Genomic DNA, 26574 nt, shown 5'->3' with positions numbered 1-26574 from the left:
ACAGGGAAGGAGCACGAGGCGGAGTTGCGAATCCTATCACCAATTGGAAAGAGAGGGTGGAGCCCGGGCCTTATCAAGCGTGACCAACCAGCGAGAGGAGCGGACACTGAGGGGCGGGGCTGTAATGCCTTCCCCCAATCGGACAGCGCCAGAGGCGGGGCATTCTTTGGGGTGCCCAATGAGGAACGCAGCCGAAGCGGGCCTGTCAAGAGAAGGGGCTGGGGGCGGGGGGACGGTGAGTCGGAGATAAACACTCCGCGGCGGTGGCGGCTGCTGCTCTTCTTTGGGTTCTGTCACGGTGTCGGTGGTGCTCGGCTCACCGGTCCCCTCCCCCTTCCGGCGAGCGTGGTCGCCAGAGAGCTTCTCTCAGCCCTGCTCTGCGGGGTCCACAGCGGGGCGTGGGTGTCCGGCGGCAGCGGCGGCGAGTCCGTGGGCAGTGGGGGTTGGTCCAGTGGCTCCGGACCCCGGTGCAGAATGGCGGCGGCGGTTCGGATGAACATCCAGATGCTGCTGGAGGCGGCCGACTACCTGGAGCGGCGAGAGAGAGGTGCACGGGGACGGGAGGAGTCCGGCCCGAGCGGGGACTGGGGGCTCTGAGGGGCCCAGCCGCAGGTCCGGGTGCCCAGCTGCTCCGGGGGTAGTTGGAGGAGCTGAGAGCGCGACCTCGAGCGCTCCCAACCCCTCCAGCTCTCCCCACGCGCGGTCCGAAGGGAGGCCGTCGCTGCCCCAAAGGCAATGAATGGGGGTGGAAAAGGGACCGCTGCCCCGGGGTCCGGAGTGCCGCCCGCTCCGCACCCCGTCGCGAGTGGGGGGCCCGGGGCCCCCTCAGCCAGGCCCTTGGTTTACCTCACTGGGGCTCGTCCCGGCCGGCCCCCAAGTGGGCCTGGCGCCGGGTCTCGCAGACGGAGGAGCAGCGCCTCCCCTGCCCCACACCGTCCCTCCCGGGCTCTGGCTCCCGGTGTTTGCCCCGCACCTTCGCCTGAGGCTGGTCCCACTTAATACACACCAACCTGCTGGACGTTGCCAGTGGGAAACCCAGGCTCCAGGAGACTTGCTGTCTTTCTCAACAATGAGCAGCTGGAATGCTCCTTACACCTGCTCCTCACTGAGGATATTCACTCAATTAAAAAAAAAACCAATCATTGTTCTAAGAATTCCACCTTGCTCCGTTTAATTATTTCCACAATCTTCTTTTAATGAAAAATAAATCAATCTTAAAAGGGAAATACTGTGGAGGGGAGAGAGTGTTGAATGTTCGGGGCTCATTCATTAACTGGATCCTCCGGTTTTCTAGAAGCTGAACATGGTTATGCCTCCATGTTACCATACAATAACAAGGACAGAGATGCCTTAAAACGGAGGAGCAAATCCAAGAAGAATAACAGCAGTAGCAGGTAATTTGGTAAATATTTCCCTTTCTCTTTTAGGTTATACTGTAGATGATACAAACTGCAGAATGGACGTTGCCTGTTGTGATTATAACAGGGTTATAATCATGTAAATGAAGTGGCGATCATGATTCAGTAATGTACACATGGTCTTAAGGCGTTGGAGGAAGCCCTTCTATTTGGGTTGAGGGGACTGAAGAGAGAAATGGAAATGTTTTCTATTTCTTTATGAACTTTTTTTAAAACTTAATTTTGCTTTTCTTCCCTTTTGGAGCAAAACTCTGTGGAAACTTCAAGTGAGATTAGCAACAGTGACAATATTTTGCCTTCAGAAGTTGCAGATTCAGGGCAAGTTTTCTATAATTGAAAATACTGGACATTATCCACTTTTTACTTTTCATAGTAAAGATTTTATAGACGTGTTAAAGTATTTGACTTGGCATAGGTGATAGGATTTCATATTTGACATGTAAATTAAATACAGTTATGTGTCTGATAATCTAATTTGTCACTCTATTTATAACGGCAAAGAGGAACGACTGAGGCTAAAACCTGCCTTTTTGGTGATGCAGGAACATATAATATTAAAATATTAATATGCCACAACCCTTTTATGTTAGCCTTGTAGTTCTTGAAATTTGTAAATTTCACTGGGAAGTAAATACTGGTTAATGGTCAATGAAATCACATACTAAAACCCTGAATGTACTTCTTGGTACATGTTGAGTACTCCACTAATGCTATTGCACCCTTTTTTCCCCCTCTTTGCCCTTAATATATGTTAGCTAGGAAATCTGCTTTTATTAGACTCATTCAATTATACCTTTTATTCCAGTAAATTAAAAACATTGACATTTTCAACACTGATTTAGAATCCTTATCTGTCTCCCATTCTCATGAAAATTCCCTGCGAGTAACTGTATTTGGTTAACCTCTGTGGCATAATACAGACAACTAAAAGCCAGAGGTTTCGCACTTAAACCTTAAACTCCCTTGTCCTTGCTGCCTCTTCTGTCCTTGATTCACCCCATTGTCCTTAGCACTGGAAGAACCACAGGATATGAGTGAACAGCACATATGTGCCGAGCTCTTGAATAGGAAGGCACATGAAGGATGGATCTGTTAATTAGTTACCTGGTAGTTCTTGAAATTTGTAAATTTCCCTCCCACCTTTAACATTATCTGAAGGTGGTAACAAGTAAAACTGCATGAGTACTGACAGCCTTTAAGAAGAAGGTTAATGCTGACTTGTATTATGCAATGGTATACAACAATTTATGTGTTGCTTTTTGTTACAGTATTTTTAAAAACTTTTTTGGAAGAACGTTGAAGCCTTTGGGTTTATTTTTCTGGATAAGTGTAGCTCATTTGTTACTTTTATCCTTGTCCACTCATGATTTGAGAGGAATTGCTCACATTAATGTATTAATATTAATACATTAATAAGGCTTAATCCTTAGCATTCTATTTTTTTCTAAGTTTCACTCTATTTTTTTCAAAGTTTTCACTCTGTTTTTTTCTAAGCTTAATCCTTAGCACTCTGTTTTTTTCTGAGTTTCGTTTTTTTCTAAGTTTCACGGGAAAGTTGTTGAGGGGATGTTCAGTGGTGAGGAAAAGAAGGGGATGTTGTTGAAGAGAAGTAGCTTGGCCCCAAAGTTGATTAGGAAAGAAAAATAATGATAGTTGAGAATTTCAATTCAGGAAATAACTTCTTTCTCTTCTCTTTAATATCCAGCTTTATTTCTGGGGAAATGGCTGCAACTCTGGATTTGGGGAAAAACTCTGTTATTTCTGTCAATGGGTTTGGTTTGCTTTCCATGGTTAGAGACCAGAGGCTATCACCGTTGTCCATACTCTTGACTAGTAATGAATTTGTGCAATAACTTAAGTGGTGCAAGGATTTCTGAGAGACCATGATTAAACCTGAAGATGGCACCAAGCAAACATATGAAGCAAGAGCAGGTTGTTTTGTTTAAATGTACTCACTTCCTTTATGACCTGTTCAGAATGACCCTTACCTGAGCAGTGAGACATCTCCCCAGAGAATGCAGTTTGACCCCTTGATTTGAATTAGACTTATATCCAAGGCCATATATGGTCAGGATTTTGAACTGAGGTAAGGGCTATAGAAAGATTACTGCTGGTTTACATAACCATTGGTAACAGTTTATTCTTGTTAATTCAGGTTGAAATGCTGGGCTCTTTGCTTGTAGTGTTTGGGGGGTGTACTTTTCCTTGGACAATAAAAAATAAGATTTAGCTACATATCAAACTTCTTGGGAAATGAAAATGCAGATCTTAAGTTTCTCTAGTTGCTTGTTTAAAGAACAAAAACAAATGAAATTGTGAATATTGATTGTCTTGGAATCATCCAGAGAACTGCAGGGAGATGGAATCTTTTTTTTTTTTTCTTTCCTACTGATTTTTGAAATCAGTTACTAAATATTTAGAATTGAAATCCAGAGGTTTTAAAAGTATGTTTTGTTAAATTGGTAAAGCAGGCATTGGCAGTAATGTGAAAGAGGAAGTTCAGCACTTGCCTCCCAGTTCTTTTATGAGACACTGGCCGTATAGCTGACTTGACAGGGTGAGTCTTTTTTAAACCAAGGACTGGTTTGACTTAGTTATCTTTTTGTTAGAATATATTTTTAAATGGTGACATTTGACCTTTATCAGTGATTTCAGAGTTATCAAATCTTTTCAGTAATTACATGGAAAATGATTTTGACACAAGGAAGATGATTTTGACACAAAGTATCTGTATATTCTTATAATGCTTTAATTTAAAATATAAATGTTTTCCCATCAACAGAGTTGGCGGGCAGTCTCTTAACTGGTCATTTTTTGAATGGCCTGCTTTTTTTTTTTTTTTTTTTTTTTTTTTTTTTTTTTAACATCTTTATTGGAGTATAATTGCTTTACAATGGTATGTTAGTTTCAGCTTCACAACAAAATGAATCAGTTATATATATACATATATTCCCATATCTCTTCCCGCTTGCGTCTCCCTCCCTCCCCGGCCTGCTTTTTATTAAAGAAAAATTCAGTTTCACTAAACCAAATGTACTTCAGTAATGCCCTAGCCATTAGGTATAAGTCCGCTTGTAGAAATCACCATATGTTCAGCACTCTTAAGTAATCAGATAAGATCTATAGTTTCCAAAGCTCTGTTCAAAGTTCGGAAGGAGTTATGCTGCTTATGGAATTTGTTTAAAAGATTATCTTGGGGATTCTGAATTTTTTTATATGTATCTTCAAAGAATCCAGAAATTTTGGGTAAGGGTGCCCTGTGTGCTACGATTTTTCTATAATCAGAGACCATGCTCTTTTCAAAATCCACCCTTCTCTCCTCCACCACCTTCCCAGAATGGTCCTTGTCTACAGTTAAACAGGGAAATCTTGACCAGCTTTCATCATACACTTTCATCCATTTAAAAACTCTGTCAGGCTTTGAACTTGTTATTCCCTGTTAAAACCAGAATGCCACGTGCTTTAAAGCCAAACGTTTGCAGTTGCAGGCCAGACTCTTGTTAACTGTGATATCCTGATGGCCATTGCAGGAAGTATACCATCAGAAAAATATAACTGAAGAACACTGAAGGATAACCAAGTGAATCAATTTAAAGCTTTTAAGTCAACCAGTTTTAAGGTTCCCATGTCCTTTATCTAGAAAACAAATATTCTAAAATTGAAACTACTGTCATTATCTTATTATTTGTTTTTCCTCATGAATAAAAATTGGCACCCCAGAAGCCTTGTGGAAGAGAAGTTTAGTGCTGGGTTGGAAATTTCCCATTCAAGACTACCCCGCACACACCCCACCCCCAGTCTCTGGTGTGAATGAACTTGGTGGTGGTGCCTCTTGATGTAAATGAGTGGCTGAGCGTTCACAGAGGTAGTGTTCCTCCATGATTACTGTGAGAATTTATCTCCTAGGCCCAGTAAGGTTCCAGTTATGGCCCCACAGAATTCTCGACCTGAGCCAGGGTGTCATCTCTCCTGAACTGATTAGGGTCCAGAGAATTTCCATAAGTAAAGTCAAGATTCAGCTCCTTTATAATGCTGGGACGTTCCTCAAGTTTATTTATAACTAGTTAGGCATGAGTTGTATGAGAAGGACAATAGCCACATTGACTGATTTCTTATGACTTCTGTGGAAACCTGTCCATAAATCCTTAGACCAGGGTCAGCTATAAACACACTAAGAGTATGATTTCACATACACCTCCACTTTCATCCAAGACTCTCTAATCACTTTTACAGTTGCTACCTCATTGATCCACGCTTGTTCAGTAGACAACTGGCAGTCCTTTTTATTTCCATTTTACAGAGGGGTTAACCGAGGACAGGATGGTAAGGAATTTTATTTCTTTCACAGTACCAGTCGGTGGCAAAGCTGGACTTGAGATTCCACCCGAAGTGCTGCCTTAACTAGCCTATCGTCCTTCTGTTGAGCTGAGTCTTGGAAGCCTCTTCCTGAAATAATTTGGTAGCTCTTCAACGGTAGCATCTTTCAGGAGGTTGTACATGATAAAATAACTTCAGGAAATAGAAAGATTGAGCGAAGAAGGGTTATTTTTATCCATTTTAAACTGTATCCTATAGTCAAACAACTTAGCATACAATTTTGGTGTACAGCACACCTTGAGGCTGCAGGGCAGGGGTGGGGTGCCCCATCTCCACTGCTGCACGCTCGGCCTGAAGAGAGCTTTGCGGTGTTATACGGCCCAAATTCACATAGCAGTGTGCGGCTGTTCTCCTCTTTGTGTAAATAGAACCCTCTTATTTCCTTTCTTAAAATGGACTACTTTTCCACTAGGGAATGCATGCCTCTTAGTTTGTCACTCCTCCTTGAACTCTGTTTTAGATCTTTACATTTATCTAATTCCCCAAAGGGACTAATTTCTTTAGTAGAGCCCTTTCTCTGTCTTCTCTCCTACCAACTTGGGAGAGAAAGCAGTTAAAATAATTGTGTTGGTGTTGGAGTAGTCCTTTAAGACAAGAATAATCTTACTTTTATTGTTCCCTCTTTCAGATCGACTCACAATGAAATGGAGAAGAATAGGTGAGTTGCAGGTTCTGGGGGTGGGATGGGGGGAGTTTTGATGTATTCTTTTTTCATTAAGTTGAGACTTAGTTGTGGCTCTTAAGTTCCCACACTTAGCACCTGATACAAGAGTTTACTCAGGGTCCTCTAATCAGCACTGCCCGTACATCACTTAGATAGACCCAAAGACAACACCCCCAGTCCTCAGCCCCCGCAGCCTGCTCTTCCCGAGCAATGTGTTTCTGTGTGACTATTCTAAGGCCAAAGCATTTTAGGTCAGAGGCAGTGTTTCTACAAATAGTGTTTTTTAAAAATTACATGCTACTGAACATAATTGGTAGCGCTGTCTTAAATCATGCACACACAGATATATAGATATAGATATAGATCTATATAGATATAGATACACATACACATACATATGTGTATATGTGTATTTACAGTTCACTTGTGAATAAAGATTCTCAAAAGTCAGGCAAATGTATGCATAGCAGAAATTGGAGATGGTGAGGCACTCAGACGAGGCCGGCCACCCGCACCGGGCTCCACCTTGCCACAAGCTGGAGTTTGTCTCTCACCTAGATCCCCTCTTGCTGCTTATTTAAATCTTTATTTTTCAAATGACATAGCCTAGTCACTCTCAACTCTGGTTGCACATTAGAATCACTTGCAAAGCTTTTATTTTAATGTTTTTAAATATTTTTATATGAAATACATTATACACATACACTCATATACTTGGGGGTAAGAGAACAAATTTTTATTTCTACTGATTTATTTTATGTATTTATTTTTTATTTCTTACGGATGCCTTTTTTTTTTTTTTTGGCTGCGTTGGGTCTTCACTGCTGCGCTCAGGCTTTCTCTAGTACAGCGAGCGGGGGTTACTCTTCGTTGTGGTGCACGGGCTTCTCATTGTGGTGGCTTCTCTTATTGCAGAGCACGAGCTCTAGGTGTGCGGGCTTCAGTAGTTGTGGCATGTGGGCTCAGTAGTTGTGGCTTGCAGGCTCTAGAGCACAGGCTCAGTAGTTGTGGCACATGGGCTTAGTTGCTCCGCGGCATGTGGAATCTTCCCAGACCAGGGATCAAACCCGCGTACCCTGAATTGGCAGGCGGATTCTTAACTACTGCGCCACCAGGGAAGTCCCTCTGCTGATTTTATAAAATAACTTTTTGTTATAGAACTTTTCAAATATACAAAAGTAAAGTGAATAATGTAATCAATTCCTATGTATCCATCACCCAGCTTCCACAATTATCAATATTTTTCCAATCTTGTATAGTCAAAACCACCCCTTTCTGTGGAGTGTTTTAAAGCACATTTTCTTCTATCTCTAGTAAAGATTAAAAAAAAAAAAAAAGACATAACCACTTGCTTTTACCATGCTGAAAAAAAATTAATAATTCTTTGTGAAGCTTTAGGGCAAAAAAACCCCCAAAAACACCAATGCTCAGACCTCATCCCTAGCAATTCTGATTTAATTGGCTTGGGTTGAGAGTCTGCACTAGTATTTTTTTATAAAAACTCCCCAGGTGATTCTCATATGCAGCCAGGGTTCCAAACCATTTAACAAGCCTCATTCTGGTCTCTGAGCTCCCATCAGTTTGAAGTACAGGCTACCCATCCAGATTGAGTGACTTTCTTGGTGGCCTGCATGAAGAAGATGATATGTAATGATGGTTCTGTAAATATATGTGGTTATTTCATGCAAACCCTCTTTGAAGAGGGAGCCTGACTCTGATAGTCAGGATGTGAATGACATGTTTCGTCAGTGAAAGGGCAGACCAGGCCCTGACTAGGAAGGAAAATCTTGGAACAGGGCAAAGATCTAGCATTACTCCACTGTGTATGTGTGTGTGCGTGCGTGCACGCAAGCACGTGTGAGAGAGATGGATGCAAGGTGAGTGTGCCTCGCACATGTGCTTCTCCCCATCCTTCTCCCCTTTCAGTTTCTTTGTGATCGTGACTGACCATGTTTGAAATCAGAGCGTCTTTATGCATTAGGGATTTATGTATCATGAGCTGGAAACTCCAAAGTATCTCTTCTGAAGACAGAAAGGTAGTCTTTCTGTCTTCAGATGTGGCTTCTCTTTCTCATCTTTAGATTCTCTCCCATCTTCCTGCCTCTGGGGTGAACTGGGTAAACTGGGACTATTTCTGCTGAAAAGTCTTCTAGTTCTCCTCCCCCTAGGCATTTTTTTTTTAGGCATTTATTTTTATTATTAAAATTTCATCCCTTCAGGTAAGGGCTCTTAGGCTTACTTACTACAGCTTTGTGCCTTTTACCTCTGCAGGAATACCACAGGATGTCGATTTTATCATTTTTTTTAAATATTTATGTATGTATGTATGTATGTATTTTGGCTGCGCCGGGTCTTAGTTGCAGCATGCGGACCCTTAGTCCCTATCGTTTATTTTAGCAGTTGAAGAATGTTTATTTTCTGCCTATAGTGTCTTAAGAGCTTGTGCTCAGTACTGGGTACTAAGTAAGTTCATACTGGGGTATTAAATCAGCATGGTCTCTATCCTAGAGAAATGTAGTTTGTCTAACGAGAAAGACACAGAAACAGTCTGCACAGGAGGCTGTGGAGGCGAAGTTTCTAGAAAATTGGATTTGAAGTCATCACTGAGCAAGCTGCTTATAATTCAGATTGCTTGCATGTGACCAGTCTACTTTTGCTTATTGAAAAGTTAGTTATCTAGTTTCCTTATTGTCCTTTATTTTTTGGAATTTGGTCTTCTAAGGTCTTGAGCATTTTTTCTCTAGTCTAGAGCATGTGAGCAGAAGAGAAGGAAGTCAGGACTCAAATTTACTTAATTTAACCAAGCACTGGTTGCTGCAATCCGGGGTGGGGGGAGGGAGGGTTAAAATTGTTGGGCTCTTCTCCCGTATAGTGTAGCTGCTTAGGATTTTAGGGTTTGGTGGTCCGCTGAACAGCTGCATTTGTAGTCCCCTTGGTTTCAGTAGCTGAATCCTATAAAACAGTACCACTTTGCTAAAGGCTAATACACCCTTGCCATTTTTTACCTTAACATCACATTTTTTAAAAAGATGGGCATGGCTCTCAAAAAAACAAAAAAGCAACTGAGGAAAAGAACTTTCAGTAATTGGATTTTTTTTCTCTTTAATATTGCGAAGTTAATTATACCTGTGTTAGTTTTTTCATGCAGAAACCTTTTCTGAGGCACGTTAGAGATTCTGGAGAGTTGGTGTGCATCAGGACTCCACTATGAGAATACTGTATTCAACACCACCCATTTAATAATCTTGGCATTGGTGGGAAGATAGAAGAAAAGACTTCTAGAAAGGTGGAGGTGGGAGGTGGTATTGGTGGCAGCAGCAGTATTTTTCATTCAATAGACTAGGCATTTGTGGAGCACCAAAGATGGTGCTGGGGATCCTGAGCCCACAGAGGCCAAGCCCCCAGGGTGGAGGGCTCCATTTAGTCTCACTGTAGATATGTCTGTCACTTGGCCTGTGCTTCTCTGCATTGTAAGTAATTTTGTGGGTCTATCCTCCTAAGGAAACACCCTTGGTGAGTGTGTGGTCATTCTTTCTTTTTTTTTTAAAACTAATCTTGTAGAAAATTTTGAGAAATATAGAAAATCATACTAAAAATGAAATCATCCCTAATTCTAGCAGCCCAAGGAAACCAATGGAACTTTGAAATGTATCTTTCCAATTGTTTTTTAGAAAGTAACTTTAAAAATAGTTTAGTGTAGAAACTTGGAAAGTTCAGAAAAGCACAAAGAAGATAAACATTACATGTAATAGACCTTGCAGCAGTAGCAACCGCTGAGTTTTATATCCACCTAGACTTTTGTGCATACTTTTTAAAAATCAATATGGGATTATATAGTAAATAATTTGCTTCTTTTCAAGCTACGTTATGAACATTTTCCAATACCGTTAAATCTCCTTTTCTTACATTACTTTTAGTGAATGCCCAGTATTACATCATATGGATGTGCCATAACTCATATAACCAATGCCCTATTTTAGGTTCTTCCCAGTATTTTTTTTTAATTTATTTATTTTATTTATTTTTATTTTTGGTTGTGTTGGGTCTGTTGCTGCACGCGGGCTTTTGTGTAGTTGTGGCGAGCGGCGGCTACCCTTCCTTGTGGTGTGCGGGCTTATCACTGCGGTGGCCTCTCTTGTTGCAGAGCACCAGCCCTAGGCGCATGGGTTTCAGAAGTTGCAGCACGCGGGCTCAGCAGTTGTGGCTTGCAGCTCTAGAGCTCAGGCTCAGTAGTTGTGGTGCACGGGCTTAGTTGCTCCGCGGCATGTGGGATCTTCCCGGACTAGGGCTCAAACCTGTGTCCCCTGCATTGGCAGGCGGACTGTCAACGACTGCGCCACCAGGGAAGCCCTTTCCCAGTATTTTCCTAATACAAGTGATGCTTGCTTAAACTACCTTATGGGTAATTCTCTGTCCAACATCGTAATTCTTTCCTTAGGGTAAATGTATAGTTGTGGAATTCATGGTATCCACATTGTTACGGTTTTTGATGTTGACTGCTGGATTGCCCACCAGGCGGGTTATAGGTCATATTTTCCTTGTACCTTTACAAGTTTATATTTTACCTTAAGACTTTTATGAATTTAATAAGTAAAAAGCAAACAGAAACACACAAACTTGTTTTAATTTGCATTTCTTGTATTACTAGCACAGTTTAATAATTTTCATATCTTTGACAGTTTGTGTATGTGTGAATTGCCTGTTAAATAACCTTTGCCCAATTTTCTACTGAGGAGTTTATATTTTTCTTTATTTTTAAAAGATTCTACTATATGAAGGATATATATGAAAGAGATTGCCTCTTCATGTATCATATAATTGTCCAGTTTGTCATTTACCTTTACGGAATCAGTCTTCTCTCACTATCTGAAATTGCCCCCTCTGTTGTGTACTGAGTTCTTGCTTATGGCTAAGTCTGGTTCTAGACTTGTTCTTCTGTTCCACTGACCCACCTGCTCTTCCTGTGGCAGCGTACACTGTTTTCATCATCGTGGTTTTATGCACTTCAGGATCTGGTAAAGCAAATCTCTATTCTTCCCTCCTCCTCCTTTTTTTTTTTTTGCGGTACGCAGGCCTCTCACCGATGTGGCCTGTCCCGCTGCGGAGCACAGGCTCCGGACGCGCAGGCTCAGCGGCCATGGCTCACGGGCCCAGCCGCTTCGTGGCATGTGGGATCTTCCTGGACCGGGGCACGAACCCGTGTCCCCTGCATCAGCAGGCGGACTCTCAACCACTGCGCCACCAGGGAAGCCCCCTCCTCCTTTTTTTATTTTACTATGTTCTTAGCTCTTTTCACCAGTTTATTTTTCCTAATGAATTTTGTAGTCAGTCCTTCAATTCTCCGTACCCCAAATTCTTTTGGGGATTTTCAAAATCCAAATTAAACAATTCCAGTATAAATTAACCTTTAAAAGTTCATGTTGACATTTTAGAGCTCTCCATCCAGGATTTGACGTGTGTGTTCATTTATTCAGATCTCTTTTCTGTCTCTAAGTAAAGTTTTTTGATGTTCCCATATAGATCTTGCACATTTCTTGTAAAAGGTATTCCTGGGTTTATTTGTATATATTTTAAAATTGCTATTGGTTTCCCATTGTAATTACTGATTAATTATTGTTGGGATGTGGGAAACCTTTTAGTCTTTGGTTGTTGTTATATGCCCTTTATTGATGATAATTCTGCTCTTTCCTTTCCTTAGCTGGGAACTCCTCTTGTTTGAATGCCTTTCAATAAGCCACTCAGCAAATGGAGGCTGAGTGAACACATATACGCTGCAGCCAGTGGGTCAGGAGTCAGGTGCTTGAATGGGCTCCTTTTCAAAAGAAGGTTCTAGTATCTCCTTTAATTATAGACACTCGTTTTTCTGGAATGGTACATATGTAGGCCTTTCTGGAATTAGGCAGCTGGTCTAGAGAGATTACCTCTGCCAGAGTCTTATGACTCTATGACAAAAGATTTTTTTGTGTGCTCTGTGAGGAGGATTCAGCAGCCTGATCTAAGCTGTTGTTTTCATCTGGTCAAACAGTATTTCAGTGGCATCTGGTCTGTCATGAGAAACCATTCCAGTCAGGTCTCTTCTGGCAAGATATTCTAATTGATTGCAGTTCCCTAGAGTGGTTTCTCTTGGGTCTTGTTTTTCAAATGGCCAAACTCCTTATATCGGAAGGGGTAGGGTCCTGAGTTGTGGTGTGCATTGCACCATTCTTACCGCTTCTGAACGCCCTTGACCACATTCAGATTTCACTCTAGGATGTTGTAATAAATCCACATTGCTTTGTTGCCACATGGGGCTAAGGGCATGGCCTGGTTATTACGAAGGAAGAATATAGGTATTAGTGTGGTCTATGGTGGCGGTGTGGAGGCGCACACTGATTTTTACTACTAGAATCCATCTTTCCTGGACGGTACCTCTTGGAAGAACATGAAGAAGAGACATGCTGGTTATTCAGCCAATTTCCAGTCCCCTACAGGGAACATTGGAGGCACTCCCTGACTTTTTGTCATAGACACTAATAGTCAAAGGGTGAGAAAGAGCTAGCAAGTACTAATTATAATCTATATTTTGTATTTTTTAATTGGGCTCTAGAAAGGAAATATTAAATATATACTTATGTATTTAATACTTTAATAGAGAAGTGACTTTATTACTTTAAAATGTAGCCACCATGAATTGCTGTTTCCACATTGCTTACTGAGTGCCGTGTTCCCATACAGTAAGCATATGACTATCTCTGTATATTTTACAAAGATTACGATCACAGTTACGAGAAATCTTCAAACCTTCCAAGGTTCCGCCTAAGTCGGTAATAATGATGCATTTGGCAATTATTTCTAAAGGGTCCATTTTAGAAAAAGGAGAGTACTTTTCTTCCTCAGAGAGTGACTTGTAGTCTTCCCCTGGATTTTTTGTTTAACCCAGTAAGGCTTTGTTCTCAACCCAAAATCTGGAGAAGGTTATGATCTCTGTGACCTGTAATCACTTTTAGGGAGTAATTTTTTGACCCATTAAGATTTGTTTCTTCTTAGTCTATACTAAATATCCTTTTTTTTTAAATCACTACACAGCTCATACATACCCATATCTGAAGTTATTTTTATTCAACTTCCAGTTATCCTATAGGATTTACAAAGCTATTTAATGGGCTAAATCTGTGTCCACACAAAGGTAGGAGAGGAAATAGGTATTGTTTATGCAACTCTTTTTTTCTTCTTTGGAAATAATCTTGGGCCCAATTTTAATGAAAACTAGTACTCAGTGAGGTCCAGTGTATCATGTTCGTTAAGTAGGGCTTTCCTCAAAGAGAAGGGACATGAATTACCAAAGAGATCAGATTCTCCTCTTAGGTCAGCATCTGCAGGTGCATTATTATTTCTAGGCTCCAGTGGGTTAACACGAAATAGAAGACTTGGTCATTTCCATTATTTGGTAATGAAAGAAGCAGAATATTTAAATACATAGCAGGTCTGCAGCACGCAAATAAACGAATGAATGAATGTGATCTATTTGGAAAGGGAAAAAAGCTTCTGATAGGCTATGAAAGCTTGAAAACCTTTATGGAGAAGTTAAGTCAAACAAGATGTGGATGAGGGAAAAGAAAGAATATGTTTGGTAGAGGGCAAAGGGGAGCCCATTCTAGAACTTTCAGTAGGAACGGATATTTGTCATGGTCTGAAGGTAGCTCATATAAATAATTCTGCAATAATTTGTTTCCGTGTTTAATCACTTCAGCTAAACTTTAACCTTTAAACTTTTACCTTCAAGGCAGGGACTTGGTCTTACTCAACATCGTATCCCCAGCACCTAGGAAAGTGGCAGTATGTAGTAATCCTTTGAGAAATGCTAGAGGAATAAATGAATGAAAGAGCCAAGCATATATTTCAAGATTTCCACCTGCGAACCTAATTACTTATCTACCCTCTTAACTGGCTGCCATACTGTTTACTGTGCCCCAACCTGATTCTTTTTTGTCATACACTTCACTGTGAAAGTCTGACGGAGAGAGTTCAGTTAGATCTTCAATAAAGAAGAGCAATATCTGATAACAGTGTCTCCCTCACAATACAGACAAAGACAGACAGACACACACCTGATTTCATACCATTCCTGGTCTTGACTGCATCCAAGTCAGGAAGAACTTTAGGGACGACAGAGTAAATTCAGGAGCACTGTCTGCAGGTAGCATAGTCTCTACCTGTAATCTTACTTTTTTTGTTGCATCTTTCTCCCAATTTACAAATCTGCTGGCCTGAGAGAGAGAGAGAGGTATGAATAAAGTCAAAGAAGCTTGAGTCTGGGGACTTCCCTGGCGGTCTAGTGGTTAAGACTTAGTGCTTCCACTGCAGGGGGTGCGGGTTTGATCCCTGGTCAGAGAACTAAGATCCCGCATGCCACGTGGCGTGGCAAAAAAAAAAAAAAAAAATCTTGAGTCTGGAGGCAGAGGTATAAAGAGCAGACTTCAGAATTGTCTGAGAGCGCACTGGTGAGCCCCGGTGCCGTCCATCAGTGCCAAAGCTCGGGTTGGGGTGGCGCCTCCAACAGCCCAGAGCCCACTTCACTGATGACCTCCTTCACTTGCATATTAATTTTCCGTACTTCATGGCTGACAAGAGTGAAGGAAAACTAACAACAGAACTCTGAGGTATCCAAATATACTTTAAATCTTTAATATATTTGGAATTTATTTTGATGTTAATCTCCCCACTCCCCTGCCATTTTCTGAATAATCTGGGCTATCTCCAAGGATTTGCAGTGTTAGCTCCGTTATATGCTAAATTCATATCTATTCCTAAAGTCTGTTCCTGGGAATTTTTTCTTCTCTTCCTGTGACTTGTCCATCTTTTCCTGTATTAGTATATTCTGTTTTTAATTACTGCAGCTTTATAATACAATTTAATAACTGGTACCAAACAATCCTCTTCATTCTTCTTTTTCAAAAATTTTGGAGGTCTCTCACACAGTTATGCTTCTAGGTGAGGTTTAGACTAATTTCCCAGCATTAAAAAGATTACAGTTGGGATTTTTTTCTCTTGGTATTATGTTAAATTTGTAGACAAACTTGGGTAGCATTGACATTTTTACTTTGAGGGTTCATATCTAGGAAAGTGCTGGTTTTTTCCATTTATTCAGATTTTCTTATGTCTCTCTGCAAAGTTTTATAGTTTTCTTCCCAGAGATCCTTCCCAAACTCTTTTTTTTTTTTTGCGGTACGCAGGCCTCTCACTGTTGTGGCCTCTCCCGTTGCGGAGCACAGGCTCCGGACGCGCAGGCTCAGCGGCCATGGCTCATGGGCCCAGCCGCTCCGCGGCACGTGGGATCCTCCCGGACCGGGGCACAAACCCGTGTCCCCTGCATCGGCAGGCGGACTCTCAACCACTGCGCCACCAGGGAAGCCCCCCAAACTCTTTTAAGTTTTTTCTTAGACATGCTCTCCTTTCTTCTTGCTATTGTACGTGAGATATTTTAGGTTCTCTGGGTATGGATAACACATCCAGAGATGTGCTTGGATTAACAAGGTCAATACATATTTGCCCCAATTTTTATTTTCTTTTGGCCATCACAGTAGAGAGATGTAGGCAGAGATCTCGGTGTGCTTCAGATGCTTCCCCCTCAACCTTGGAGTCCCTTCTAGCCCTGCCTCTACACGATGGGGGTGGCTCCAAAGGAGTCTTTCCTTTAGCCTGGGTTAGCATTATAAAGTCCTTGCTGATTTTTAAACGTAAAAAAATAATACCTTTAGCATAAGCAAGATCTTTATTTCCATAGAAAATGGGTTAGATTTTCCATTAAATCTTTTAATGACAAAAGATGTCAGTTTTCTTTAAGGGAGAGTTTAGTGAATTTGGATTTTACCAGATAGCCTCTATTTACCCTGTGAGATACTCTTGAGTTCCCTATTGATTTTGAAAGGAATATGATAGGGTTATAATTATCTGTGTTTGCTCCCAGCAATTATCCTTCCTCAAAGGAAGCTAGAGTTGAAAGAATGACTGCTGCCACATACAGAGCACTTCATGTCAGACCCTGGTCCGGGGCTTCCATACCCTGTCTCAGTTAATGCTCAATGACAGCCCTGGCAGTAGGCATTGTCATCGTCCCTCTACTGCCAAGGAAACGGATGCTACATGGAGTTAAGTAGCTCAAGGCTACACAGGAAATAAGTGGCAAGGCCAGGACCCCAAACCTTTACCCTTAATCACTACACTAATATTTGGTTGTATAGTGACTGACAGATTCAGAATATAAAAATAATTAAAAACAAAAATAAATAAAATTTGAGATACTAAAAAGAAAAAAACAATAAAAAGCTTACTGAAGAGAAGCTCTAGTTCGTATCTAGTTTAATTATCATAGGCCGCACTTGATTCTGAGCGTCACTCACTGTAGCTCAAAGATTGGTTTCTGTGTGCTACCGGAGACCAAAGGTATATCAGCGCATGCAGAGTAAGGAGAGTGATATTTCTGAAGAATCAGCAGGTGAGGTTTGTCAAAGTCCATTGGATCAGTGTGAAGAGACGAGGCAGTTGGGGCAGGAGGGAGCCAGGACTTGACTACCCTTCTCTGCTGCCAGTGGGGAGCTGGGAGGCAGCTCTTGACAACAGGGGGAGCTCTGTCTGAATATGTGATGAGAGGGGCTCCAAGTAGGGGTCAGATGTGGGTACCAGGTGACTTCCTGTTGAGGAAATGTAGCAAAACCCCTGCTAGTTCCTGAAAGAGGGGTTAGGCCTGGTTCACAGTGGGACAGCAGGCTCCTTCTAGAAGGCCAGAGCCCTGGGCACAGGCGTGGTCGGGACTGAGGACAGAGAGCTGAGACAGGAGCTTGTTCTACTTGTTTGGGACCTGGGCACTCCATGGGTGCTCACGGCTGGCTGAAGGATTCCGGATCCCGGCGTGGGGTAGAGGGGGGCGGGGTGTGTCTCAGGCTTGAGGCCCCTCAGTGGGAGCTGCTACAGAGGGGTCTGTTTGCTTTTTTGTCTGGTTCAGGAATTGAATTTCACTATCATATCATGGAACTGAGCCTGCTTCACATACCTCATCCCTCCCGTGGGGGTGGCCCAGGCACCAACCCCGGGGATGTGCTGCAGGTAGGCGGCAGGCGGGCAGGGCAGGCATCAGGCTGGAGCGGTGAGGCAGGCACTGCGAAAGATACAAGTTGGCTTTGACTCTCTACGAGAATCCAGAAAGCACTGTGCTCCTATTTCCATAAAACTAGGTCAGAAAACACTGAATGAACATGTTTTAGCCTAAACTTGAAGTAGTCAAATGGCTTATTTCAAGTTTCACAACTGGGAGTGTTCTTTGGAAACCCACATTTGGGTAGTGAATATTGTACTTTCTGGGCTAGACTCCCTGAGTAACTAGGAATGACGACGCATGGAAAGATGACTTTATTATTTTTATCAGTAGACAAACTTCCTTAAAAATTTACATACTCATATCTGTAGATAAACCCACATCATAAAAGGACTAATATGACACTGTTCTGAATCATGTAGTCTTTGCAATGAGCAGGCTGAAAAATGTCTAAATCTAATTTTATTTTTGAACTTGTTTTAAAACTTGACAGTCTGTAAACTTTGTAGTGAGAATAACTATATGTGACTAATCATACATTCTCATGGTGTTTCTAATAACATGATCTATTTTCATGGCTCTTGGTGAAGAATATTATCCAAGGTGAACAAGTACCTTTTATACACAAATTCTGTTTTTGTTTTTTTCTCCTCATGTAGTAGTTGGAGGAGCAAACCTCTAATGTGGCTCTTTGCTGGTGGCCATTCCATGTGGGCAGGTTTTCAGAGCAAGCGGAAGTCTTGTAAAATAGTAAGCCTCTTGTACCGCTACCTCTTTCTAGCTCAGGAGTGAATGCTGGACTTCTCTAGCTTGCCAGGGCTTAGGGGACCTTGGAGAGTCTAGGACAACCTCAAGAGCCAGAAGAGGAAGGAGGCTCAGAAGCAGGTGAGGTGAGAGCTCAGAACCACTTGTTGGATCTGCCTTGGGGGAACCTCCTGAAGTCTTGATGTGAAGGGTGTGAATTGACTGCCTTGGTCAATATCAGGTATACTGGCCTGTATTTGAGCTTTCTGAAGCAGTTTTCTTCTTTCGATCCCAACCTTTGTTAATACGGTGAAATTTTTAAGAGGGAAAAAGGGGCAAACTGAGCTTTCCAGTTGTCTTCCAGTTCAGCTGGAGGATAGCCTCTCAGCCTCCCAGGACCTCTTCTCCAGGTTGCCGTGGGGACGGGCAGTGGACATGTACCTAAAACCCCAGGACCCTGAGCACTACTGAAGGTGCAGAGACATAGCAGAGATGGACTCTGCCCCGAGAAGCTTCAAGTCTAGTGGAACAGACGACACCAACCACGCGGCAAGCGTGCATTAAGCCGATGGGAGGGGAAGGCACCAAGGCAACCCAGCAATGGTTAAGTTGCGGCCCCATCTTTCTAAGGAGTTGGCAATGAAAGGTTAAGTCACAAATACCAAAAAAGGCAGGCAGAACAGTGAATTTCCCAATGAATAGGATAAACTAGTACGCACTCAGAAAATGGAGGAAGCACTGTGGACTGGAATGGCCTGTGAAGACTTGAAGGAGGTGGTGGGCTGAAGCAAAAACTCTGAATCTTGGCTGTTTCTCACATTCACAGAATCTGCTAGCCTCTAGGATAAAGCCTAAACCAAGGTTTCAGTGAAGTATTAATTTCCAAAATTTTAGGGACTCTTGTGCTTCTGCCACATTCTGCCACACTGCAAGACCTGTTGGTGGTTCTCTCCAGCTGTCAGCATGCTTGTTAGTATAGCAATACCACTGATGGGCATTTTCCTTGTTTCTAAAAAATGCATCTAACTTTTTGAATGGTTGAAGGACGAAAAAGTGTAACAAATTATTCAGTAAAAACTCCCCCCCTTTCCTTGTCCCTGTTCGACTAGCCCCTGACTCCTTTCTGCCCAGCCACTGTTACTAGTTTCTTATGTATCATTCCAAGCTTTCTTTATGTTATACAAGAAAACATGCCTTTAGATAATTATTTTTCCTCCACTTTTACCCAAAGATGTAGCATGTTATATGCACAGTTTGGTATCTGGCTTTTCTTTACTTAACAGTATATCTGAACGTTCTTTCCTCATAGTACATAGAGTACATTTTCATTCTCTTTCATAGCTGCATAGTACTCCACTGTATGGATATACCATACTTTATTTGATCAGTTCCCTATTGATGATGAGTTGGGTTGTTTTAATCTTTGCTATTACAAATAAAGTTGTAATGAATAACCATATACATTTGTCATTCACATGGGTAAATATTATATACAGCAAGATATAGTTGTAGTGATTTAGTGGTCCCGGAAGGGGAAAGAACAGTATGGGTTCAAAGGATTCTCTCACTGGCATGTCATTACTTTCTGAACTTGGATGTTCTGTAGGTCACATCATAACCCAGAAACCTGGAGATAACCTGATTCATGTGCTTAAAAAATAGTAGATAGGAATCTCTACCCCTTCATACATATTATAGACTTAACTTTAGAAAACCATGGATTTTGCTTTTCCTTGGTTTTTACCAGAGTTGTATAATTTCAAAAGATGTCCACTTGGCTGGAAGTCACTGGTGGCATTTGCCATCACTGGGCTGGGCGACTTCATACTCTGTTTGAGCTTGTTCTCCCGGGTGACATCCGGCTGGCTTTGAAAGTCTCCAATGCTACTATGATCTTGTTTTTGTAGACGGGCCCACCTTCGCTTATGCCTGGAAAAGTTGAAGGGGCTGGTGCCACTTGGTCCAGAATCAAATCGACACACTACACTGAGTTTATTAACAAAAGCCAAATTGCACATAAAGGTAAGTGCATCCTGGGATGCCTTTTTGTCTTTACCTGCCCAGGGAGGGTTTGTTTGTTGTTATGAGGGACAGCAGATGTCTGTCTCCAGGACAGTTCTCTCCTCTGAACTCCTCGAACTCCAACCAAGTCAATGTCTTGGATGACTCACAGACTCAACATGTCCAGAACCCAGCTGAGTAGTTCTCACCCCTGTGCGCCAGAAGTTAAATTGTCTATCCAACTGTCCATCTCATGTACAGGCCAGAAAGTCAGGGTCATCCTTGCTGCTGATGATCATCTTGCTCCTTAGCCACGTGTCTCCAAGACTTACATATGTCACAGCCTGCTGTATTTCCACAAAGTCCATCATGTACTGTAGTAAACTCCTCAGAGGCCTCTTCCAAGCTAATCTCCAGGCTTGCCAAGAGCAATCCTGCCGGAGCTCAAATCAACATGTCACCACATTTAAAAGTCTTCCGTGGGGCTTCCCTGGTGGCGCAGTGGTTGAGAGTCCGCCTGCCGATGCAGGGGACACGGGTTCGTGCCCCGGTCCGGGAAGATCCCACATGCTGTGGAGCGGCTGGGCCCATGAGCCATGGCCGCTGAGCCTGTGCATCCGGAGCCTGTGCTCTGCAACAGGAGAGGCCACAACAGTGAGAGGCCATGTACCGCAAAAAAAAAAAAAAAAAAAAAAAAAAAGTCTTCCATGGCTCAGGACACACTGTATGACCAGGCCTGCCCGACCCGGCCATCCCCTGCCTTTGCAGCAGCAGCTTGTGCCAGAGGCTCCCCTCTCTGCCTCAGCCCTTCTTTCAGTCCCTTGCACTTGTCAGGCTCTCTCACCATAGGGCCTTTGTACGTGCTATTCCCTCTGCTTGGTACTCTTTCCCCTCCCTTTTTCACCTAGTTAACTTCTTGTCATCCTTCAGACCTCAGCACAGGTATCACCGTGCAGGGAAACCTTCCCTGACTAGGTCACCTCCTTCCTGTGACAGATGGTCCTTATTATTACTGGATCTCTCTCTCTTAGCACTTATCACAGTTGACACCTGACCATGGCTTGTGTGGCTATTTGGTTGTCTCTGTCCATGCTGTTAGAGTATGGACAAGGGAGGGGACCAGATCTTTGTGTTCACCTTGTATTTCTAGCACCTCCCGGAGGGTCTGAAACAGAGTCAGCACTCAGTATATGGCTGGAATAGCAAAGGGTAACTCCTGAGAGCCACAGCCAAAATCACTGTTTAGCATGTTCTTATAGTCAGAGTCATAGCTGGACACGTGTTACTTGAATTATGGTTGATAGCCTTGCGTACATGGCAGTTGTAGGAGGGAAAAGAACTTCTGTTTAGAGCAAAACAACCACAGTTACACAATCTTCAGAATTATCTGAAGAATTATCTGAGAAGCTAGAGAACAGATTTGTAAAATCAAAATGATCTATGGAAATGTGTTTTCTAAGCTCTTATTTGGACAATTTAGAATCAGGACTTCAAAAGGGAATATTATTCCTGCCAACAGACAGAAGTTAAATGAGGTTTGGCATGACGCAAAAAAAAAAGCGCCTATGTAATTGGGACACGTACTTGAATAAACATACTTCTAAAGGAAAGTCTGTTTCTTAAGCGCCCGTCACACGCAGTGCTCTAGCTCAGGGAGTAGGTGTTTGGGGCGTCACAACAGACAAGGGAGAACAGGTTGGGTGATCCTGCCACAGTCTTTCCACTATCACAGTTGAGGGGTGCTGGACGCTAGAGTGTTAGCTCACCCCGGAAGCCATGCGACAGTGCAGGTTCCAAAGTGTTGTCGATGCTGAAAAAGTTAGATGTAGACAGGAGTCACCGGCCAGGCAGCTTCCTGTCCCTGCGAGAAGCTTGACAAGGGACACAGCAAATGGCTTCTGAGGAAAACTGCCGTATTTCCCCACAAGGCAGGGAGGTGCAGGGTCATTACCAATTTTGAAATCTGCCTGTGCCCTTCAACAACTACCCCTTTTGACCTGCAGAAACTTGAAGACTGTGACAGAAAAGCCATTCACCAAATAGACCAGCTTCAGCGAGAGCAGCGACACCTGAAGAGGCAGCTGGAGCAGCTGGGCATCGAGAGGATACGGACGGACAGCACCGGCTCCACGGTCTCCTCGGAGCGCTCCGACTCTGACAGGGGTGAGCCCCCCCGAGCCCGCATCCTCAGGCCCCTCCCCAGCCCCCTGCCGCCTGCCAGAGGCGGAGCCGAGGGGAAGCCGAGAACCCCCGTGACTCGGAGAAGTCGAGGGGCGTGGCCTGCGGGGACAGGCGTCCTCTCCTGCAGCGGTTAGGCACCGCGGCCAAGGAGGGGCCCTGCCGAGTCGCTTGGCCCTTCCGAAGCAGGCCTTCACCACGCTCTGTCTCGTCCTTCCCACAGAAGAGATCGACGTGGATGTCGAAAGCACAGACGATCTCACGGGCGACCTGGACTGGAGCAGCAGCAGCGTGAGCGACTCGGACGAGCGGGGAAGCATGCAGAGCCTGGGCAGTGATGAGGGCTACTCCAGCTCCAGCATCAAGAGGAGAAAGCTCCAGGACGGCCACAAGACGCGTCTTGGGCTCTAGGAGAGCGTGGTCGCTTCGGCTGCCGCCCGGATGGTCCCGCCCGTCGGCTTCGATTAGGTAGCGTATCGGACCTGCCCACAATTCCCTCGCACGTCAGCTTCCGTGTTCCACCGTCACCAAAAGCAGCTGTGCAAAAGTTGTCAAGGAAGTGCTTAGGAGTGTGGGTTTCTTTTTTTTTTCTTTCTTTTTCTTTTATCCACGATCCCCATCTTGAATGGGGTTGAGCGGGCCCCCGCGCCTGCTGGCGTAGGGTAGGCACACGCTGAGCCAGTCAGTGCAGCCTGGACACCTGAGGGCGTCACCGACCCGTTACTGCTCAGTCTGGGGTGGCCGAATGCCACTCGTCCCCAGGATTGTGGGTTTCTGACTGCATCCTCTAGCTTCTCTCTTTCTCTCCATAAAAATTCGTCTCTGACAGACTGTACATTCCAATCACTTTGAAGCACCCAAGAATTCTTAGACGGGATAAGCACTTACTCACATCTCGGCAATTTCCCCCTCTTATTTACTGTCCCCGTGTAGTCTACCAGACCTTCCCTGAAGTTTTCTGGCTTCCTCTGTGACTTGCCTAGCGGAAATGTCCGAATGTGTCTTGTGCTTAGGAAACTGAAGGAAACAAAACTTTTAAAGTTGAGATCCTGATCTCAGAACTCCAAAGTAAGCTTTGAAAGTGGGATTTAAGAGCGCTTAACCATGGCCCTCACCGCCTGTGAGCAGGCAGGAATACCTCCAGAAAACACACCCTTCACACACGTCCCGCGCCAACGCCCCCGACCCGCGTGTGGATGGCCGCAGTATTTCTCACTCTCAAACGGACCCCTTGCGAGCACGTCTTTGGGGTAGCACAGCTTATAAAAGTTCCAGCATCGTTTGTTCTCACGAACAGAACGGTACAGTCTATTTTTGTGCGCTGTCCTTGGGACCATGCTGTGTCCTGCTCTCCCAAGGCACATTTCCCCTCCAAGTCGGTTATGCTCCTTGTCTCTGGAACATTTTTTTTTCCTACCTCAGAGATAAATGAGATCTCCATTTCCCACTTAACACAAACTGATTATGCCTCTTTTGTTTTGTTTTTGGTTTTGGTTTTTTCCCCCCAATAAGTGACATTTGGTCCAATTCTAATCTATTTTGCTGTTTAACTTGCAGCAATAACTGAGCTTTGGCACTAGCTGAGCTAGTGTCCATCATCAGTGCAAGGAGAAGTCTACATTTCTACTCTCTGTTGCAGGTGAACGGGAGGGGATGGTACAGTGTTACTACAATTCCTCTCCTTATTGATTATTTTTGGACACACCCAGAAACTTCTTTATGGAGGCTTTTGGGTTAATAGTTTAAAAGGCTGATTTTTCTTTTTGGTTATGATTTCTCCCTTAAGTGGTCTCCCACTTTGTAGCATTTTTATTTAAGCTAAAACAGAGCACATGTATATGTACATAAGACACATTAAATCTATAAATACTATTTATTCATTTTATATAAACTAATGTAATGGAAAATAAATTCTTATGACTGTGCTTTTATAGATGTTCTAGAAACTTTGTATGTAGGTATCTACAGAATTGGTTCATTTCCCCTTAATACTTTTGCATTCATAGTTTTGAGGTCTCGATGCTTTCAGCCTCTGGTGAATCTTTTTCATTGAATTCAAACCATTTGTGAAACCTGTGACGCTGAAACAGAGCGTGTGTCACAAAGTGATGAGAACATTCCTAAATCCACAGCAGCACTGCAACTTAAGGGCTCCCTGGCTGAACCAGTAGCGGCGGCGCCTGTGCCCCCCGCTGGCCTGTGGTCTCCCTGGCCCCAGACTCACCTCCTCAGCGCCTCTTCCTTGCCCACGACTAAAAGCTCAAACGCACTCCTCACGGAAGCTCATTCTGGACGTGAAGAACAGTCGAAACAAAGATTACTTTTGTGTTTATTTTTTCTTTTTATGGATTTCTTAATGTATTAAAATTTTTTAATTGGAAGTAGTGATTCCTAAATGATTCCAAAGTCATCTGTAATTCTTCTGTTTTTGTTTTGTTCTGTTTTTCTCTCCATTTCAGGTTTGGGTGGGGGGAGGGGCAGGTGACACAAAGGATTTTTTTTTTTTATTGTTGGAATCTTTTCCAATTACCAGCTGAAGATTTGCACTGAAATACAACTTGTATGCCTTTTGCATTTTTAAAGCCTGCTTCCTGAATTTAAGCAGAGTGATAGTGTTCAAAGAGCCAGCTCAGCCTGTAACATGTTTGAAAAAGATATACCTGCACTTTGAGGTCCCTTTCGAATGCCATTCGCTAGACCTCGCAAGCATTTTAACTGCTACATTCAAGCGCCTCACAAGTCCACGATGCTAGATCCTGTACGGCATCAAAAACTCAAGACTTTGGCAAAAGCTTGTGGGCTTGCATTGGGGGAGGGAAGGGAACAAAACTTGTGTATTTGTTTGTTTAATTTAGAAATAAGGCATCTGAGAGATGCCATTATTTTCTGTGTTTTAATTGTTGTGCCTTTGAGTTAAACTGCATTTTTGTCTTTTGGTTGAAATATGAAATGTACTGTCCCAATATAAAATAGTAATTATTTGACCTTTGCACTGTTTGTCTGGTCCTTTTCAATTTGATAGCATATAAATGTGGAACTTAATAGATCTCTATATTTTTAATGCGCTTGTGATAAACTGACACCAGGGTTAGACACGACTTTCAAATCTTGAGGTAGACCGAATGCTAGACAGGCCTCTCTCTAACCAAAACTGTAACCTTCAGGACCAGCGAACTCAGCCCCAGGCAGCTAATCCCCTTCCCCACGTGGCTGACCAGCCGCCCTGATGCGCCAATCTGTCGTGTCATTCACTGATCCACCAGCATAACTGTTAAGAGCTATAGTCTTTTTGGTTCTGTTTTGTTGTTGTTGTTTTGTTTTGTTTTTTTAAGCAAAACGAAAAACCTTTCTATTAGGGTTGTTGGGGGGAGGGGGCGGGCAAAGATATAAGCCCCAGCCTTTAAGACTTTGACTGTTGTACGTAAATACAGATGTGTGTATATATAGGCACATGCATATTTTTATGTGAAAACTGGTTTTAAGAAACTAAAATCAAGTCTGCACTCTTATTGATACCATTGCAATGCAAATGGGAAAGTAAAGAGTATGTAGTGCAGTTTAATTTCATGCAGTGAGAAAATATATGTGTGCTTCTGTTAACATCCCAGAAAACCTAGCTTTCCATACCTGTTGGCTTAGAATGGCGGGCAGGCGCCCAGGGTATATTTGTTTTCTTTCGCTAAGCAGAGATCTGGGATTCAAGGTGCTGATAGCGACCGTGGCTCCTTTCTCTAGTCACAGATCTAATGCTAGTGATTCAGTGTCACCTTTTTGAGCAGGACCTACATTTTTCTTCCTGTCAACCCAAAACGAAAATAATTTCAGTGTCGATTCAGAATTGAGTACTAAGAAGGCCCTGACCCTGCAATCGGCCGCTTGAGTGGTTTATTTTTGAAGGTGGGCATTCTCCTTTAACCTCTACTTTTTTCAAAAGAAACAAAGGGCCCTTACCTGGGTTTCCTAGGAGCCTCTCTTCTCAGTCCCTGAAGTGGCCAAAAGCAAATCCTGGGGTGTGTAAACTAGGTAAGATTGTGATGCTCAAAATAACTAACAATATCTTGGGGCTTGATAATGGATTTTGTGGGCTTGCTTCTTGCCTCTCCCCCATCCGTTAAAGAAAA

At 43.1% G+C, this 26574-nt stretch overlaps 1 protein-coding gene across 1 annotated transcript; it reads left to right on the top strand.

Moving 5' to 3' along the window:
• Nucleotides 1-287: 287 nt before the first annotated feature.
• Nucleotides 288-24929, top strand: MXD1 (MAX dimerization protein 1). Its single transcript, XM_079940915.1, has 6 exons — nucleotides 288-547; nucleotides 1295-1394; nucleotides 6424-6453; nucleotides 20182-20296; nucleotides 22279-22438; nucleotides 22677-24929. Exons 1-6 carry the CDS (start codon nucleotides 475-477, stop codon nucleotides 22862-22864), a joined length of 666 nt encoding a protein of 221 aa, XP_079797041.1. The 5' UTR covers nucleotides 288-474; the 3' UTR covers nucleotides 22865-24929.
• Nucleotides 24930-26574: the final 1645 nt, after the last annotated feature.

This window comes from Stenella coeruleoalba (assembly GCF_951394435.1).
Source record: "Stenella coeruleoalba genome assembly, chromosome: 13".
Lineage (NCBI taxonomy): Eukaryota > Metazoa > Chordata > Mammalia > Artiodactyla > Delphinidae > Stenella > Stenella coeruleoalba.
This window is presented reverse-complemented; position numbering and strand designations above follow the sequence as displayed.

Excerpts from the sequence above, each read along its gene's own strand:
- MXD1 (XM_079940915.1), top strand. The coding sequence starts at position 475 with ATGGCGGCGGCGGTTCGGATGAACATCCAGATGCTGCTGGAGGCGGCC. Across the intron at positions 1,395-6,423 it reads AAGAATAACAGCAGTAGCAG|ATCGACTCACAATGAAATGG; the intron begins GTAATTTGGTAA and ends TCCCTCTTTCAG. Across the intron at positions 20,297-22,278 it reads AAGCCAAATTGCACATAAAG|AAACTTGAAGACTGTGACAG; the intron begins GTAAGTGCATCC and ends TTTGACCTGCAG.